Below are 18,467 nucleotides of genomic sequence, written 5' to 3' on the forward strand. Positions count from 1 at the left end.
GCCACACTCCATGTCCAAATAAATTTCCTATAAATATTGCACTGTCTGAAAGCACCAAAATACAGCAGATCCGATTCTCTTTTCCATCTAAGTTCCAAAGTTGAGCTCTATCTGGCATATCCAACCGAATAGCAGCCATCTCCTCTCCCAGGCCACCCAAACCGTAGCCCACCGGCACCCTATCTCCCCCTCCCCCAACGCACCGCCGCCGGAGCAGGCCGATGGCAAGGCCGTGCAGCTTGACGGGGTGGCGGCGGCGGGGCTTTTTCCAGCTTTGCTTGCGTGTTTTCAGCGTGGAGGCAACAGTGGGACGGTGGGCCAAACTCTTGCGCATGCTGCAAGGGGCTCAATTTGTGCGGCACTGGTGCCATGCTCACTACTACAGAAAACTTACTGGAGGTGGGTGTTTTCAATTTACCGAGGCAGGCATCATAACCGCCTCAGTCCAAAGGTCGTTGTAAATCACCGACTTACCGAGGCGGTTGTATTGCCCGGCTCAGTAAATCATTTTAAAAAAAATAAAAAAAATAAAGCCCACTAGTGAGCCCATTTCAGAGCCCATTGGCGAGCCCGCTTGCTCCACACGGCCCCACCGCCGCCGCCGTTGCCTCCCTGCGTGCCTCCACCACCGGATCTGGCGTCCCCGCGTCGCGCCGCTATCGGGGGAGGAGAGAGGGGGCTCCCCATGAACAGCCGTCGCTGGATCCGGCGTCCCCGTGCCATGCCACCGCCTAAGCCCTCCGTAGGGGCTGCGTCGCCACTTCGAAGCCCAGCCGGAGCGCACGGCACCCCGTCGCCAAGCCTCGCCGGTGCACGCGGCCCCCCGTTGCCAAGTGCGTGCCTCCTACGAGCCCCGCCGGAGCACGCAGGCCCCCACCCCCGAGCCCTCGCCACCATGTGAGGAGAGAGGTGAGGGAGAGAAGAAAGAGAGAGGCCAGAGAGAAGAGAGTCGAGCGGTGCTGAGTCGGGGCCTGAGCGGCGCATAGGAGAGAGGTGTGGGAGAGAAGAGTGAGTGGATTTTGGAGCTAGGTTTTCGTTTGGGTTATATATTGTGGCCTGAGTTTTGGGCCGAGATGGGCTTCTAACGGGCTCGACCACATTAAACGCCTCCGTAAATTGATTTTGCAAGGCGGACAATTGCAAACGCCTCATTATTAATACTACTGCCCTTTCTGAAGTTAAAGCTATCAATTTCGTTTCTGACTTTGCTCAGCTTTTCTCTCAAAGTTTTCATCCTATTAGCCACGGCAATCTTCTTGTATGCCACTGGAAGACAGGAGAGAACTCCTGGCATCTGCAAGAGTTTGAGTTTATTTAATTTCTTAGTTGGAACGTACACTAGGCAAAGATGCATCAAATTGTATATAGAACTATATGGAATATAACATATTCAATAACCACAAACTGAAATAAGAACATGTTAAATATATACTTCACATCTTTCAGTAAAGAAGAATCATAACTATAATATCCCTACATACTGTTAAAAAAATTAAGAAATAATGTTTTCTGGTTGGTGACTGATGTAAAATAATTAAAAAATTGGTACGCATCAGTAGTCTAGAACATCGCTGTAAAAATTTATATAAAACATGTTTCAAGTAGATAATTAAATTTTGTAAAATTGTTTTTTTTTATGAACAAACTATAATGCATGCATGGATTTCGCTGAAAAAATCAAGAAGATATACTGAACCTCGTGGAACAACACCATTACACATGCCGCCATCAAGCAAGAAATGATATCATAATAACTAATCAAAAAAGCAAAAAAAAATTTGCCGTGCTAAAATCACAAAATGATACCTTTAATCTTTTTGAAAAGAAAATGAAAATGGTACAAAAGGATATCATAAAACGTTAAATGATATTGGTTAGTATGGGATTTTCCAATACCACTGGACCGTACAAAGCACCTATTGTTGAATTGAACATGCCTACCACCGTAACAGTTTCATCCACTCGCCAACCTAGCCATGGGAATCCACCGATGCCCTAAACACCTCAAGTGACCTATAAATAGTGCACTATCGTTCACCATACTTCAATAGCGCTGCATAGGCACCATGTTTAATTCTACCTCCTTTCGTGCCCAATAAACCAATCCCTCAACAGCGGAGCACCACCATGGATCTATGCAGTGGCCCTCCACTCAAACCAGTGATGTGGTAAGCATTAATTACCCACCGCCATCTTGCACCCACCTAGCTTCCTCACTAACCTCCTTACAGCAACATGGTCACTCTTGTAGTGGAGGAAACAATCCCTATATCCCTTAGGCCGTCCACAATGTGGGTGCTGCCTACTACTGTTCCTATCTGACACAGGGTGAATTCGGGCACCACTCTTCCTGGCCTGCAGTGTGTGCGAAAACATGGCAACGGTCCTCCCTAGCTGTACTGGTACCCATGTGAATAAAGTAATGCAACTTTTCCCTCCGTCTGCACAGTCACAGCAACATTTATACCGGCTTGGATGACGCGGTGAGCCAGAAAAAAATAGTTTTTTATGTTTCAAGCAGCGACGCAAGTACGTTCTCCGCTCCCAGTTTTCTTGGCGTCGCTGAGAGTTGGCTTCGCTCGCTGCAACGGGGAGAGCGGTGCCAGATTCTTCTCTCTCTTCTTTAGGCAGCACTCAAGCCATACATTGTGGAGGGCCTTAGTCTCGTTCTGTCTATACAATCGTGTTACCTGTAACACCTTGAAATTTGCATTCTTTTGAAATAGCACAAATTGATTTATTTATGTAATTGTGTGGGCATTCAAATGTAGGAAATAATAACTTTTATTGAATTAAAATCCATCATAAGGTTAGGAACATATTTCTGCATTACAAGCTGCCGCATATTTATTTCTGTACTGTCTGGTTTTATTTCAAACTGAATTAAAATTCCTTTCGAAAATGATTTGGAAAATTCAGTTTATGCAGAAAAGAAAAAGGAAAAACTTCTCCCCATCTATCTTTAGTTTCAGCCTGCTAGCCTTTCCCTTCTTCGCTCCGCAAGCCCAGGGCGCCAATCCGGCTCAGCGTGCTCGCCCTCTAGCCCAACTGGCCGGCCCAGCCGGAGCATAGGCGCGTGTTCCCATTCGCAACATCTAACCGACGACAGGTCGCGCTCCAGCGCTTGTGCGCGACCTGCGCCCGCGCAGCCTTGCCCGCGACAGTTTTCAGTCAAGTTTTTTTTTGTTTTTAAATTTTACTTTTCAGTCAAGTTTTTTAATGCTTTTTAGTTTCAGTTTTCAGTCTCCCTTTTAGGTTCGAATGCATCCCTAAATCCTACCTATTAGTTGTATAATAACTTACCCTTCAAGTTGGCACCTTATGCAATGCTTCTTCTAATAATTTGCCTCTCATGGTGCAACTTGTCTTATTTTGGGTCGCTACTCTTGTCTTTTCAATAAATGTCCCTCCAACTATCAGCTAGTCATATTTCAGGGCTTATATATAATGGGTTTTATAATAGTTTGACCCTCTACTTGACAGCTTATGCAATGCGTGTTATAATAATTTGCCCTCAGGTTGCAGCCTGTGTTGTTTTGTATCTCTACCCTCATTTTTTAATAAATGCCCCAGTTGGCAGCAAGTCAAGTTTCCTAGATTTTGTTTATTTTAATAATTTGCCCCTCTAGGTTGCGAATTGTTTTTATTTTGGGCCGTCACTCTTTTTAGGGGTTAGTACCTTTATGTAAATAAATATATAACAAATTTATTGTACCCTATGTTAACAATCGATGCGCATGCCATGTAAAAACTTTAGTATATTTTTGGAGTAGCAAGTTTAGTATTTCATGGTAACAACTTCTTTCATAAATCTCCTAGCACATTTTAACACATAAATTGCTATTAAAATAAAATTCTTCGAAACATAGGCAAATGAGGTCTAGTTTTGTTCGCCTCATCACATAGAACATTCCAGTGCAAACGGAATTGAAAACGGATATATCATTTAAAAGTTATAGTAATTTAAATAAACTTTTCTATTTTTTGGTTTCCGTGACGCTTGAACCACAGGCTGTGGGCACATGATAGGCTTGTCGGGCATGGGCGGTAGGCTGTCGGGGGCGCGGGCGCATGCAACAGACTGTGGAAGTGGGTCATGCGTGGGGGGTCGGGCGCATCCAACAGAATGTGGAAGTGGGTCACGCGTGGGGGGTCGCGCACTGTCGTTCAGCGTGACCCGTCGCACAATATCCATGTCCTTCACCTTTCTCCCATCTCTAGTCGACTGCCAGCCAAGAACCGTGCCCTCTCTCACTGCCACTCCGGGGCCGCATGTCAGTACCATCCCCTTCCATGCTCTGTCACTGAGTCGGACTCTACCTGGGGTCAATCTGCCCAGATTCCGCGTGATTTGGGCATGCGCTCCCCGCCTGCACCTCTATAAAGCCCAAGCCCTGTGCATACGCCTCTCTTTTTCCATCCCTAATTGAAGCGGTCACCGTATTCCGAGCTCGCCGCGCCTCTCAAGGCCTAGCAGCAGCACCGTGACTTTGGTCCACTACACCGCCGCTTCTCCTTCGTCCGTAACCCACTGCTGAGCTTCGCCTCTAGGTGACGAAGCTCCCCAGCACTCTTCGGGCCTCGATTTCGTTCTTGGATGCTCAAGCGACATTGCCAAACCTATGCAGGAGCTCCCGTCCGCCCAACCAAGCCTCGTGTCATCTGCTCTCCCGGCCCTCACCGTTCGCGAAAAGTCCCATGGTGAGTTCGTCATAGTCTCCTCTTTCTCCGCGTGCTTTTCCCATGTCAAACTGAGGCCCTAGGCCATTTTCCATGTGTGCTGGCGACCTTCTTGCCACCGGCAATGGCTGACCACTACGCCAGAGTACTGTTATGGCTGGCCACCATCTCTCTATTCCCTCCCATCTAATCTCAACCGCCCATTGCACGATCAACGGCTCAGATCAGCCGATACCCGTTCATGGCTGTTTTGTTAAAGAGACCCTCGGCTTCCTGGAATTTAACCCGCCGTCCTTGATGTGATCTGAATCTCGAATCCTATTTATTTTAATTCTAATTTAGTTCGTGTTATTTATGAAACTGCCATCCAGAGCTTAAAATCATCTAATCTTATCCATTTTAAATCCGATTTCGGTGATTCTCGCGTATGTGTGTTCTAGTGATGTGTAGATTAGTTTTATAAACTTTTCAAGTTGTTTTTCCACTATTGGTGTACTGTTCTAATTATAGTTCTTGTTTGCTTTGTGCATGATTGCATGGATGCTTGGGTGTTGCTGTATTGATGATCAAGTGTAGACGGTGAGAAGTACAATGGTGAACAAGGCCAATACTTTAACGAGCAGGACTAGCAGGAACACTTTGAGCAAGGCAAGTATAGCATGGGACTATCCTTATTACCTACACACTTTATAATCATTATAATTCATGTTGCATGTGTCTAGTTTTACTACCCCTAAGGAATGATCTATCTTTTGCGATCTTGATACCTTGACACTATGGGTTTACTTGCATATGGGTAGCATTTGCTAGCGCTCAATTTAATTATACATGATCTGAATAATAACTAATGGCTTTATGCAACAAAGGATAAAACTTGCTTTTTAGCAACTTGGTTATAGGGCAAGGGAGCTCTAGGCTTTTATACATGATGCTCTTGGCCCTCCCTAAGGACCTATCTAAAGAAAAACCCAAAACTTACAGTATAACCATGACGGCTACATGGCCCTGCCTATAGTTCAGTTCAAGGACCTTTTTCTAGCTTGTTAGTGGTTACCTTTATGGCGCAAAAGGGGCTTGACACGATGGGTATGGGACCACCTCTATTCCTATGTGTATAGCCGTGATGGAATGTGCCATTCAAGAGGGGTTCCAACATCTGCTTGCAATCGAAACCTATAGCAGCTACTAACTTGTTAGATGAACCTTTGAAAGATTTCATAGTGTACCTTGCCTGCTCACCTTGCAAGTGTTTTTGGAAGTAATTAACTAGACATATGGGCAACACGACTCATGGTGAAAGTGTATAACCTTTGCAGAGTGTAAAACTATTATAACAATTGTGCTCACGATCACGAGCGGCCTAGAAAGCTTACGAAATATTGCTTACACTATGATGATGTTGATATATGATTAAAATTGCTCTCATTTATGATCATCTGGTTTAATTAGGGCTTAAACATAACTTGTTGCTATTTAATGCTAAAATTGTGACTCAATAAAATGCTAAACGCAGTAAACCATTGTCATCCTTTTGAGCTTCATAACCCCATATTATTCTTGTTGAGTACGAGATGTACTTACGCTTGTCTATTTTTACTACTTAGATAAAAATACGGGATGGATAACAGATGATGATGGTTATGTTGAGTTTCCTAAGGACGTTCGTGTGGCTATGAAGGCGCCATGGAGTTATCTTTATTTATTTCTGCTTTGTGAGACTTTGATATTTATGTAATGGATTAACACTTGTGATGTAGTAAAGCAATGTGCTTGGTATTTATGTGTGTGATTGTTTCTTGAGCACACATATAAATTGTGCCCAATTTTGTCTTTAAAATTGGGTATTACATTACCTTATCCTCATGTTTTTTTAGAATAATTACCTTATCCTCATGTGTGACTGCCAATTGTGCAATTACTAAATCAGTCTTAAGGATCTTCGACATGGTCCATGATGGACTTACCTCTACAGTTGACCAGTGGTAAAATGGTCAACATGGTGAAACTAAAATATCGATGGTCCAGATGGTGCCACGCAACCAGTAACGAAAATTAGCCAACCAAAATGGCTGACAACATGGTCAAATTAATCGGTCTTTCACACCGTAGAAAAAAATGTATTTTACAAAAAAATCCTGGGAAAATACGTATGCAAATTCATTTAGAGTAATCCATTTAGAGTCCTTTCCGTCCCTCAGGAAATTATCAAAACAATACACCACCACCAACAATCCTATTTAATTCCAAAGATCAACTCAAGTATTTCTTGCCACACTACACGTCCAAATAAATTACCTAAAAATCTCGCCTTATCCAAAAGCCCCAAAATGCAGCATACCCGATTCTATTCTCCAACTGAATTCCAAAACTTGCAAAATTATATAGTACTGTACAAGCTTATTTATAGTTTGGTGAAACCTCTTGCACTACAAACAAACTTCTCAAACTATTATTTTACTGCTATGTGACATCCTCACTTCCTCCATCTAAAAAATGTGTTTTAGGATTTTTAGGGCAGAGTAAGAAAGTTGTGAAATAACCATTGAAGCCCCTATTAATTAGGGGTTGTTCCAGTTATCAAATGCCGAGGCTAGTGTTTGTACAATGAGGCCAATCTCAGTGGAAGCTTTCATTTCCCAGTTTCCAAGACAGCCACATCAGAATGAACTAGCATGAAACTGGGTCTCTCAATGCATAGATTCATTTCACTGTTTCATAGTCAAGTTGTAGTATTTAATTCCTACATGGTGTTGTGATCAAATGTGTCAAGTAAACTATGTGGCCTTGTGAGTTGTGATCAAATGTTGGATATGATATACGCAGCCGGCAATAGGCTTAGATTAAGGTCTCATGCGGAGAGATTAAACAGGTGCTGGTAGAACCATTACAAATCTCAGATCAACACGAAAAGCAGATAGCCGTCGACTCGGACTATGCAAGTGTCAAAAGTAGTATAGCGACAGAAGCCAACAATGTGATATCTCAATTAAATCCATCTGCACTTTTGCAGGAGCAAAAACAAAGATTAATATTTGGTGATTAGCAGGTCGCGTAGGGAGGCAGGGGGGACATTGGATAGCTGCCGCCAGGAGCGAGACATCGAACCGCCGCGACCACTACTGAGCATCTTGGATGCATCCCAGATACGGGATAGAAGAGGACGCATGAACGGGGAGGGGATTGATGGGAGAAGTGCTGAGTGCGCGGATGGAGGTGGATGATGCAGCCAGGATCGGCAGCACCGCATGGGATCACAGATGAAACTCTCTCTGCTCTCAACGCTAGTTTATACAAATGCTAATCTTCTCTTTCTTCTTAATTAACCTATTAACTCATCACAAATGCTGATGTGGCATAGCAATAAATGAAAATAAAACTCTGTTGAAACCTGCATTGAGACTGGCCTGAAGCATGTTGATCTAATGTATGTGGGCCTCACTAAGTCTTTAAGTGCTAGAACGATATGTTTGGGGGGACAAAATAATTTGGAACCTAGAATGTCAAAGTTTTTTTGGAGCTAGGTAGTAACCGAACTTAAGCTCTAGAAAGTCTATCACCCAATCACTACTGGAGGCACATGCTTTGCCGAGGGCTGCCCTCGACAAAGACCCCTCAGGGAATTTTTAGACGGCGAAGGGGTCTTTGCCGAGGGCCCTTTATCGGGCACTCGGCAAAGCCTTTGTCGAGGGCCAGGACGGCCCTCGGCAAAGAAAAGAAGCCGTCAGGCGTCAGCGCCGTTGGCGGTTTCTTTGCCGAGGGCCGACCCTCGGCAAATAAATTTTTTTATTTTTTTTCAAAAACCTTTGCCGAGGGCCTCCTCCCTGGCCCTCGGCAAAGAAATTTTCAGGATTTTTTAAAAATTCTTTGCCGAGGGCCGGCCCTCGGCAAAGTCGGCAAATAATTTTTTTTATTTTTTTAAAAAAACCTTTGCCGAGGGCCTCCTCCCTGGCCCTCGGCAAAGAAATTTTCAGGATTTTTTAAAAATTCTTTGCCGAGGGCCGGCCCTCGGCAAAGAAATGGTTTTTTTGAATTTTTTTAACCCTTTGCCGAGGGCCTCCTCCCTGGCCCTCGGCAAAGAAATTTTCAGGATTTTTTAAAAATTCTTTGCCGAGGGCCAGCCCTCGGCAAAGAAATGGTTTTTTTGAATTTTTTTAACCCTTTGCCGAGGGCCTGCTCCCTGGCCCTCGGCAAAGAAATTGTCAGGATTTTTTTCCAAAAAAATCTTTGCCGAGGGCTATTGCTTGGGCCCTCGGCAAAGGACCCTTCTTTGCCGAGGGCCTTGGTCATTGCCCTCGGCAAAGAGGCAGAAATTTAAATTTTTTTTTGTTTTTTGCATTCCATCGACACAAGCATTTCATATATATACATATATATATCACACAGAACCCATTTTCTCACAATATATCGCAACCATAATTGTGAACCACAAATCACAATATATTACAACGACAAGTCACATGTTCATCATCATTCACATGTTTATTACGACAAGTTAATGAAATCCAAGCACAAGTCACAACCGTAAATCACAAATCACGCTAAAGTCCAACCACATCACCTAGCACGAGTCCTCATCAAGCTAGCCTATGAGACGATGGTGAAGGAAAAGCAGGATCACCCGGTGACGCACTAGCAGGTTGATTGGAACCCGCGGACGGAAGCTGCACAAAAGAGCAGAGATTGCATGTGTGAGTAATCCGGGAAAACAGTTTTGGAACTTAGAGATTGCATCTAGTATTGTAGGAATACAAAAAGATTAGACTCAATTGAAAATTTCGGCAGCACCTCCCCTGCACGGGGAGGTTTCCAAAACCTGCAAGAAACAACGGCACGAACGCCGACATCCACAACGGCACGAACGCCGACATCCACAACGGCACGAAGGCCGACATACATGTAAAGCACAAGCGAAAAGTGAACTTTCATACTTACAGGAGTAGCTGCAGGAGTAGGAGGTGGAGGAGCTAAAAACTACACAGGTACACCCGATGCTTGCCCAAGACTTTGCATGATCACCATCATCTCCGCCATCTGCTTCTGCGCGGCCTCGAACGTGACCTTCTGGGCCTGCAGCTGTGCGGTCAGCTCCGCGTTCTGCTCTTGACTTTGCCTTTGTGTTTCTTGTAGCTCGGCCTGCAATATTTCACTCCAATGTATCAGTAATGCAAATCTAATTTAGGTGTGTAAATATCTATGTACGATGAGTAAAACAGGAATTACCTGGAGTGCTTGGACCTACTGCAGTGCTGGAGAAGGCCGTGGACGTATGGACTGGCTAGAGCTCGTGCTCCGTGCTCTGATAGCGTCGAGGTAGGGAATAGTGGTGGAGTCGATGGCGCCGTCTACAATCCACAGCCGCCCGTGCTTCTTGCCTCCTCCGAGCCAGGTGGAAAGAAGAAGCCGGGTGGAAAGATCTTCTCTAGCTTATAGAGTAACACAGGTGCCGCTTTTTCCAAGTCCTGAGCGACGGTCTGAGATATCTCCTTGGCACAAAGCTGGCGGAAGAAAAAGCTCAACTCTACCAGCACTTGCCAGACATGCTCAGGGACATAGCCTCGGACCATCGCCGGAAGAAGCCGCTCAATCCATATGTGGTAGTCATGACTCTTCATCCCGTTGACTCGTAGAGTGCCTAAGTTCACTCCCCTGCTAAGATTCGCTGCATATCCATCTGGAAACATTAACATCTGCATCCATTTTAGTACCTCCCTCCTTTGATCGATTTGCAAGACGAAATTGACCTTAGGCCTTTTCCAGTTCTTGTTTCGGCCACTAGGAGGTTGCATCGCTTGATTCGGTCTATCGCACAACATCGCTAGGTCCACTCTAGCCTTAACATTGTCCTTAGACTTGTCAGTGTCCATGAGAGTTCCCCAAAGTGCCTCGGCGATATTCTTTTCAGTATGCATTACATCAATGTTATGTGGCAGAAGAAGGTCATCGAAATAGGGGAGCCTTGTCAAGCCGGATTTATGAGTCCACATATGTTCCTCACCATATCCCACAAAACCACCTTCTTCATTGGGCACGAGAGCATCTATCTGAACACGAACCTCGGCACCAGTCCTCAAGTGCGGTTTAGGGTCTGTCACTTTGACACCTTTCGTAAAGCTCTTGATGTCTTCTCTAAATTCATGGTTTAGAGGGAGGAACTGACGATGCTGGTCGAACGATGAATACTTGCCACCCTTCTTCAACCAAATGAACCTCACGGCTTCCTTGCATACTGGGCATGGGAACTTCCCGTGAACACACCAGGTGGCGAATAACCCATACGCCAGGAAGTCATGCAGGGAGTAGTGGTACCAAACGTGCATTTTGAAGCTTGTCTTTGTAGCTCGATCGTATGTCCATACCCCCTTCTCCCAAGCGTGGATCAATTCATCAATCACAGGCTCCATGAACACACCCATATTACTCCCCGGGTGTCCAGGAATTATCAACGACAAGAATACGTTATGCCGTTGAAAGGAGATGCCGGGAGGGAGACTGAGGGGGATAACAAAAACGGGCCAGCATGTGTATGGGGCAGCCATCATTCCATAAGGATTGAACCCATCTGTTTCCAGCGCGACACGTACATTACGAGCCTCAGCTGCTTTGTCACGATGTTTGTCATTGAAATACGTCCATGCTTCAGCATCAGACGGATGTACCATCTTCCCAGGATTGTACCGTTTGCCATCTTTGTACCATGTCATCTGTTTCGTGGATTCCTCAGTCATGAATAGCCATTGGATTCTCGGTAGGAAAGGAAGGTGACGTAGCACTCTCGTGGGGATCGGAAGCTGCTTCTTCTGACCATCACCAGAGTCTACCTCCAGGTACCTAGAGGATTTACACTTCGGACAGTAATTTGCATCCTTGTGTTCTTTCCTAAATAGGACGCACCCCTTCGGACAAACATGTATCTTGTCATACGACATCTTAAGCATGCGAAGGAGTTTCTCTGCCTCATACAAGTTCATCGGCAAAGTGTGCTTCTCCGGTAGCATGGTGCCAAACACGGCCAACATCTTATCGAAGCCTTCTCGACTCAGGTTTAACTCGGCCTTCAACCCCATTACGCATCCAATCGCATCTAGGTGAGAAATCATTGTACGCTCGTGAAGGGGTTTCTGTGCCGAGTCCAACATTTTGTAGAAGTCCTTTGCGGATTCCTCCATCTCCTCCTTCTCACGTCGTTCAGCGAAGTGAGCTTGGTGGGCATCATCTAGCATGTCTGCTACCCTGGCATCATCATCAAAAGCCTCGAGGCGTGCTCTCACCACCTCCGCTCCTCTCCTCTCCGAGACAGAATTTTGGTAGCACCTCCCTGCTGTTCTCCCGATACACGTCCTGCAAGGGAGAGTGTGTATCAGGAGAACAACAGGGAGGTGTTGCCGAAACTCCTTCTCGGACCGGAGCGGACCATGGAAACTAACCCATCTACGCATCCACGGGCTGTCCAAAAAACGTGGACAATCCAAAATAGATACGGTCGCAGATACGCAAAGATCCGCATACCTATGACCGGATCTCTTTCGGACGGGAGACGCCTAACTGGGTTACGCGCGGGCTACGACAGACATGTGCAAAAAGAGGTTATTTATACCTAGGGTGTCGGTGAAGTAAGGCTAGCGGGGCAGTGGCGAATCGACGTAGTGGCGAGGCAACGCAATGCAGGTAGAACCGCGACGTCGACGAAGACGATCGGGGTCCTCCGGGTCCCCTCCGACGTACTCTTCTCCTGCATAAAAAGACAATAGGTTATTTTTTGTTCAAAATTTCGGCAGCACCTCCCCTGCACGGGGAGGTTTCCAAAACCTGCAAAAAAACGACACGATGGTCGACATTCACAATGGCACGAAGGCCGACAACCACAATGGCACGAAGGGCCTCATATCAACTTACGGCACGAAGGCCCACACAACCACATACGGCACGAAGGCCGACAACGAGAGTTTTACCTAGGGTTGCGGTGGAGTCGGGCGTCGCGGTGCGGGGGTCACTTTCTTCTCCGGTGAGGTCGAGCGGCGTTGGAGTACTCCTCTCCCCCTCTTCCCTTTCTTCTCTCCTTTTCCCCTTCTTCTCCTTCTCTTCCCCTTCCTCCTTCTCCTCTTCTTCTCCTTTTCTTCCCCTTCCTCCTTCTCCTCTTCTCCTTCTCTTCTTCCTCCAACTTCACCCTCTGCCTCCTCCCCTCCAACAGCAGCCGGCAATGGGGGCGGCCTGGGGGCTGGGGTCGGGGCGGGAAGGCCGGCGAGGGGGAGCCGCCGGAGGGCCGGCCGGGGCGGTCGACCTCCCCTTGCTCGACGGAGATGGGGAACGGAGGCAGGGCGCGACCTCGGTCGCCACTGGGCGTGGTGGGGCGGCGGGGCGAGCTGGGCGGCCGAGCGCAGGGTGGTGGTGGGGCGCGCGGGGTGGCCAGGCGCGCAGCGGCGGGCGCACCGGCTGGTGGAGGCGCGGGGCGACCGGGCTGCCGGGCTCGGGGCGGCCGGGCGCGCAGCGGCGGGCGTGTGGCGCGGGGCTAGCGGCGGCGGTGGAGGCGCGGGGCGGCCGGGAATCTCGCGCGAAGGTGGGCGCGCGGGGCGGCCGGGCTCGGGCCAGCCGGCACGCGCAGTAGCGGCGCGCGGCGCGGTGCTGGCGGTGGTGGTGGACGCGCGGGGGCCGGCCGCGAGCGGGCGCGTGGGGAGGGAGATGGTCGAGCATTTTTTTTCACAATTTTCGATCGGGAATTTGGGCTGCGGCCCGATTTAGGGTTCGGTCCTTTGCCGAGGGCCCAAATCCACGGCCCTCGGCAAAGATTTTTTATTTTTTTAAAAAAATTCTTTGCCGAGGGCCCAGATCCACGGCCCTCGGCAAAGATTTTTTATTTTTTTTAAATTCTTTGCCGAGGGCCCAGATCCACGGCCCTCGGCAAAGATTTTTTATTTTTTTTTTAAATTCTTTGCCGAGGGCCACGGGCCCGGCCCTCGGCAATTTTTTTTTGGTTTTTTTAGCCCAGTTTTTTTGTGGTGCTACAATACATTGTTTTGAACTCAATTTTAAAATTTAGGCCAATTTTGATTTTGTTTTGTATATTTCCTTAATTTATTTCGATTCTTTGATTTTTTTTCGAATATGTCAAATTTGAACTGCAGGTGCATGAAATATTGCAATGTAGTGTTTCAAAAAATGTTATTCATGTTAATTGGTGCATGTTGAGTCCCTATCCATGAACTCGCATCAAATTTTCACGCATCTTGTTCGCGTAACATGACGACCGACTTGCCGGAAAAGTGTTTTAAAATTATATAAAATCCATACGAAGTCCGAAAATCACGAAACTTGGCATCTCAATATTTTACCACAGCCTACACATGCGATAACATGACATCTCGCCAAGTTTCATGATTTTCGGACTTCGTATGGATTTTATATAATTTTAAAACACTTTTCCGGCAAGTCGGTCATCATGTTACGTGAAAAAGATGCGTGAAAATTTGATGCGAGTTCGTGGATAGGGACTCAACATGCACCAATTAACATGAATAACATTTTTCGAAACACTACATTGCAATATTCCATGCACCTGCAGTTCAAATTTGACATATTCAAAAAAATCAAAGAATCAAAATAAATTAAGGAAATATACAAAACAAAATCAAAATTAGCCTAAATTTTAAAATTGAGTTCAAAACAATGTATTGTAGCACCACAAAAAAACTAGGCTAAAAAACCAAAAAAAAATTGCCGAGGGCCTGGCCCGTGACCCTCGGCAAAGAATTTAAAAAAAATAAAAAATCTTTGCCGAGGGCCTATCCTGGCCCTCGGCAAAGGGCTTCTTTGCCGAGGACCTAGCCTCGGGCCCTTGGCAAAGGCGATTTATAAAAAAAAATTGGCTGAAAAACTGGTTGTAAAAAAATCTTTGCCGAGGGCCTGGTCTAGGGCCATCGGCAAAGACTTAAAAAAAATTGCCGAATAACCTAGTTGCACAGAAAAAAAAAACCTTTGCCGAGGGCCTAACGGGTGGCCCTCGGCAAAGCTTGACGGGAAATGGCCGCCGTGACCCAACGGGCCTAATTTGCCGAGGGCATCTTTGCCGAGGGCCGCGACCCTCGGCAAAGATTTGATTTGCCGTGGGCCTGTCTTTGCCGAGGGCCATACCCTCGGCAAAGGCCTCTTTGCCGAGGGTCGTTCTTTGCCGAGGGCTCCTGTGGCTGGCCCTCGGCAAAGAGTGTCTTTGCCGAGTGCCCGAGATTTGGCCCTCGGCAAATCCTCAAGCCCTCGGCAAGGCACGCGTTTCCAGTAGTGAATCCAAGTTATTGGAAACCCTTATTCTGGGTCATTCATTTCCAATTTGACATCACGTATAGTTGACGATTGAATGCATGTCGTTGATCTCCATTATGCTACTGTTGCAAAATATAGAGCTACAAGACCAAAAGCAAAGGATCTAGAAGACATGCTAAAACTGTCAAGACCGTCGACAAGGATTGAAAGAAGCCAAGGATTTTCATTACAATGTTAAAAATAGTGTTAGTCCAGGTGTAATATTAACTATTAAGATTACTCACCAAATCTAAATTATTGATAAAACTGAAGTAACCGAGTAAATCTAAATGATGTACATATATCATTATAACAAAAATATCTCAAAATATTTCTTTATATGCTTCTATGCTACTTTTTTGCACCATTTTAATATAGAAGCAATAATTCAGAATATAAAAAATAAATATATTTTATAAGCGTAAGTTGTTTTTAAATATAAGCTAAAGTAATTCTTGAAGATAATTACCAGAGAAGATCATTAAGAAAATATCCCACAGGATTATATATATGTTTCTAAAATCATGTTATACATGTTTTGTGAGTGTCACTATGTAGTATGTAGTATGTTGATGAAGCCATGATCATTTATACATTGCTAAATCTAACTTTTTCAACTGAACACATATAGAGATGCGACAGAAAAGGAGAATTATGGATGGAAATGGAAAGAATACAATTCGTAACTAAAATTTGGCACAGACGGATAAAGACAAAGAGCCATAATATGACTACATATGGGAGTTTCAACTGAACAAATGTTAAACACACATGGATCAGGTCCAATACAAAATGGTTAAGAAAAATAATGGAATTAAAAAAGGTTGTTAAAGTAACTGTAATTAAAGTTTATCAGAACAGGAGAAAGATAAAGAAACAATTGAACACACGATAGCTAGTTAATAAAAAAAATATGTCAAACACAAATGGAAATGGGATGCAAATGAATCACATATTAAGTGTTGACACCCAGGACTACACAAGAAAATATCCATATGAGTATTGTCTCAGAATATGAGCAAAGACATATTGCAAGTTTTATTTGTCAGGATGCAATTATATGAAAAAATTTAATACCTACAACTCTATTAAATTACTTGTTTGACAGCACGGGGCTTGGATTAGTATCTAATCTAATCTCTAAAAACGATTCGTGCACGAAACCAGGGCTTCCCATTGGGCCACGTCAGCCAGCTTCTCTCTCAACCGTCAGATCTCAAACCAACGGCATCAGGCACTTCAACGTGGCTCGTACTAAAGCCTGGTTCCAAAACCTTGATGAAGTCTCGGGAAAGTCCCGGCTTCCGCCACCGCCGAACCGCGCGGGCGCAACCGGCGGCGCCCGTGGTCACGCGGGCATGAGCTGCCTCCGCTGGAACCGAGGCGCGGCGAGGGTGCGCCCGGGCCCAGGGCAGGCTCCAACGCCGCAGGCCACTCTCCCCCTTGCCGGAATCAGCAGTGCCGACCGCTTGTTCTGCTCAGCTCCGGTGGGGAAGTATAAGGGGGGAAACCTCGTAGGAGCGAGGGGCGCGCGGGGCTGCTAAATTACTTTCCTGGTTGCTGATGATTAACAAACTCCAACGATACTTGTTTGTGTATCTGAGCACTTACTGTCTTTGTATAGCAGTATACACTTTAACAACAGAGAAAAGATCAACAGAGAAAAGACGAGCACTCAAATACTTATCCTACTACACTTTTTAAAACGACTCGAACGGAAAAAGAAAAGGCCCGTCAACACTGCAAGGCCATACGCGGCAAGGCCGCGAGTATTTGTAGTTAAAATTATCTCATACAGCCGCACGTGCTAATCTCTGCGACCTGACCTGATCTGATGAAATATTCACTTGCGCACCATGGTTGAAAATAAATGAAAGGCGAGCTGCTGGACACATCTTTAAGTGTATAATAACTACGCACCTTTGCGTTTGCTTGGTCGCTAGTGTCTTGGTAGTCTTCGAGCAGGTCAGAGATGTCTAAGGCGACATCCTTGAGCCGCTTCAGCCATAGCTGCACCAGTTTCTCCTTGACTGATCGCCTCTCGGCGTCCTCCAGCACAGCTGAGATGGTCTCAAAAACAACCATCATGTCCTCCAGGGCGACGCCGAAGTTCCACAGCAAACTGGCCTGCTCTGCGATGGCAGAGCCCAGCTTATCTTTGGCGATGCTGACGAAACCGGATGCGAGCAAGGCAGCTACTTCTCCCGCCATGGCTAGGTGCAGAGCTCTGAATGGGTCTCGCGCTCACGGTTTGTGTGGAATGGTGTGCGCAGGCGGCCTGCGAAGTGCGTAGCTTGTGGTTGTTGGGGTGAGGTACTCAGGATGCTTTGCAATGGTGATGCACTGCGATCCTCCTCTGTATATGGGCTTTGGTGGTAGCTATATGTAGGGGTGGTACCATTGTGGTATTGACTGTGGTCCACCATGTGAAGTTGGAGCTCTTTGTTACTGTTGTGGCAGTGCTCGGCAATGATAAAATATGGTGCGTGTACGTAGCTGCTGCCAAGTCTTGGTGGGTGTTACCTGGCCGTCGTTATCTAGTTTTCGTCGGTTTCCTTTTAGTTAACTATGGCCCCGTTTAGATGCGAAATTTTTTGGCTTTCGGCTACTGTAGCACTTTCGTTTGTATTTAATAAAAAATGTTCGATTATGGACTATTTAGGCTTAAAAGATTTGTCTCGTCAATTACGGACAAACTGTGCAATTAGTTATTCTTTTTACCTACATTTAATGCTCCATGCATGTGCCGCAAGATTTGATGTGACGGAGAATCTTGGAAAATTTTGGATTTTGAGTGGCATCTAAACGAGGCCTATGTGCTTGTAGCCTTGTATGTGTTTTTGAAATTTGGTAGCTGCTATAAATTAGTTACATGTTCTTCCTTCTTAAGCTAGTTGCACGAGGTCTTTGTCATTTTCTAAGAGCAACTCCGGTGGCTCCCAAATACAACTCTCCCAGTAAAATGTTAATGGAGAAGACTTAATACTGCCTTTCAAATTATTGAAAGAGATACTTTTATAGATCACTAATAAACTCATCCCAATATAAATGGATCCTACTTGTTAATGAGAAGTTTATATTTTCTTTTTTTTCCTCCCTTCCCTTCTCCACGCGGTCTTCTCTCTTTCTCCGCAGCCAGTTCATTCTTTTCCCGTCGCTGTTGCTTCTTCTTTCCCAACTCCCATGCTGGTGAGCTACGAGCAGCAGGCAACCAGACCGCAATGTCCTAGGCAACGAGCCGCGGGCCGGGGCCCTAGGACGGACCTCCAGATCACAGCCATGGCGTGGCCCCTTCCCTCCCCCAGATCCGTGCCATGGCCTGCACAGTCACGTCGTCGTCGCCGCCACTGCGTGTTGGGATGGAGGAGCAGTAAGACGAGGCCAGTCACTACTACAGACAACTTTACGAAGGAGGTCGTTTTTATTTATGGAAGTGGGTAAAGCAACCGCATCCAAGTAAAGGTCACCGTTCATGGGAGAACTACGGAGGCGGTTTG

General features: G+C 46.0%; 1 protein-coding gene across 5 annotated transcripts; it reads right to left on the reverse strand.

The window, feature by feature from the left end:
- Window positions 1-9,079: 9,079 nt before the first annotated feature.
- Window positions 9,080-17,319, reverse strand: LOC136487110 (putative disease resistance protein RGA4). 5 transcript variants are annotated; one of them, XR_010767137.1, is made up of 4 exons: window positions 16,891-17,319; window positions 9,901-12,409; window positions 9,613-9,813; window positions 9,080-9,341 (listed from the first exon to the last, which is right to left on the reverse strand). XR_010767137.1 is itself a non-coding variant. In XM_066484241.1 (3 exons), exons 1-2 carry the CDS (start codon window positions 17,179-17,181, stop codon window positions 12,275-12,277), a joined length of 426 nt encoding a protein of 141 aa, XP_066340338.1. In that variant the 5' UTR covers window positions 17,182-17,319; the 3' UTR covers window positions 9,080-9,341. The 5 variants fall into 4 exon arrangements, 2 of the variants coding, with proteins under 2 accessions (XP_066340338.1, XP_066340339.1); XR_010767138.1 differs by lacking the exon at window positions 16,891-17,319 and adding an exon at window positions 12,630-13,060; XM_066484241.1 differs by lacking the exon at window positions 9,613-9,813 and having other exon boundaries at window positions 12,275-12,409.
- Between the last annotated feature and the right edge of the window lie 1,148 nt (window positions 17,320-18,467).

The sequence above is a fragment of the Miscanthus floridulus genome, chromosome 10, assembly GCF_019320115.1.
Source record: "Miscanthus floridulus cultivar M001 chromosome 10, ASM1932011v1, whole genome shotgun sequence".
NCBI lineage: Eukaryota > Viridiplantae > Streptophyta > Magnoliopsida > Poales > Poaceae > Miscanthus > Miscanthus floridulus.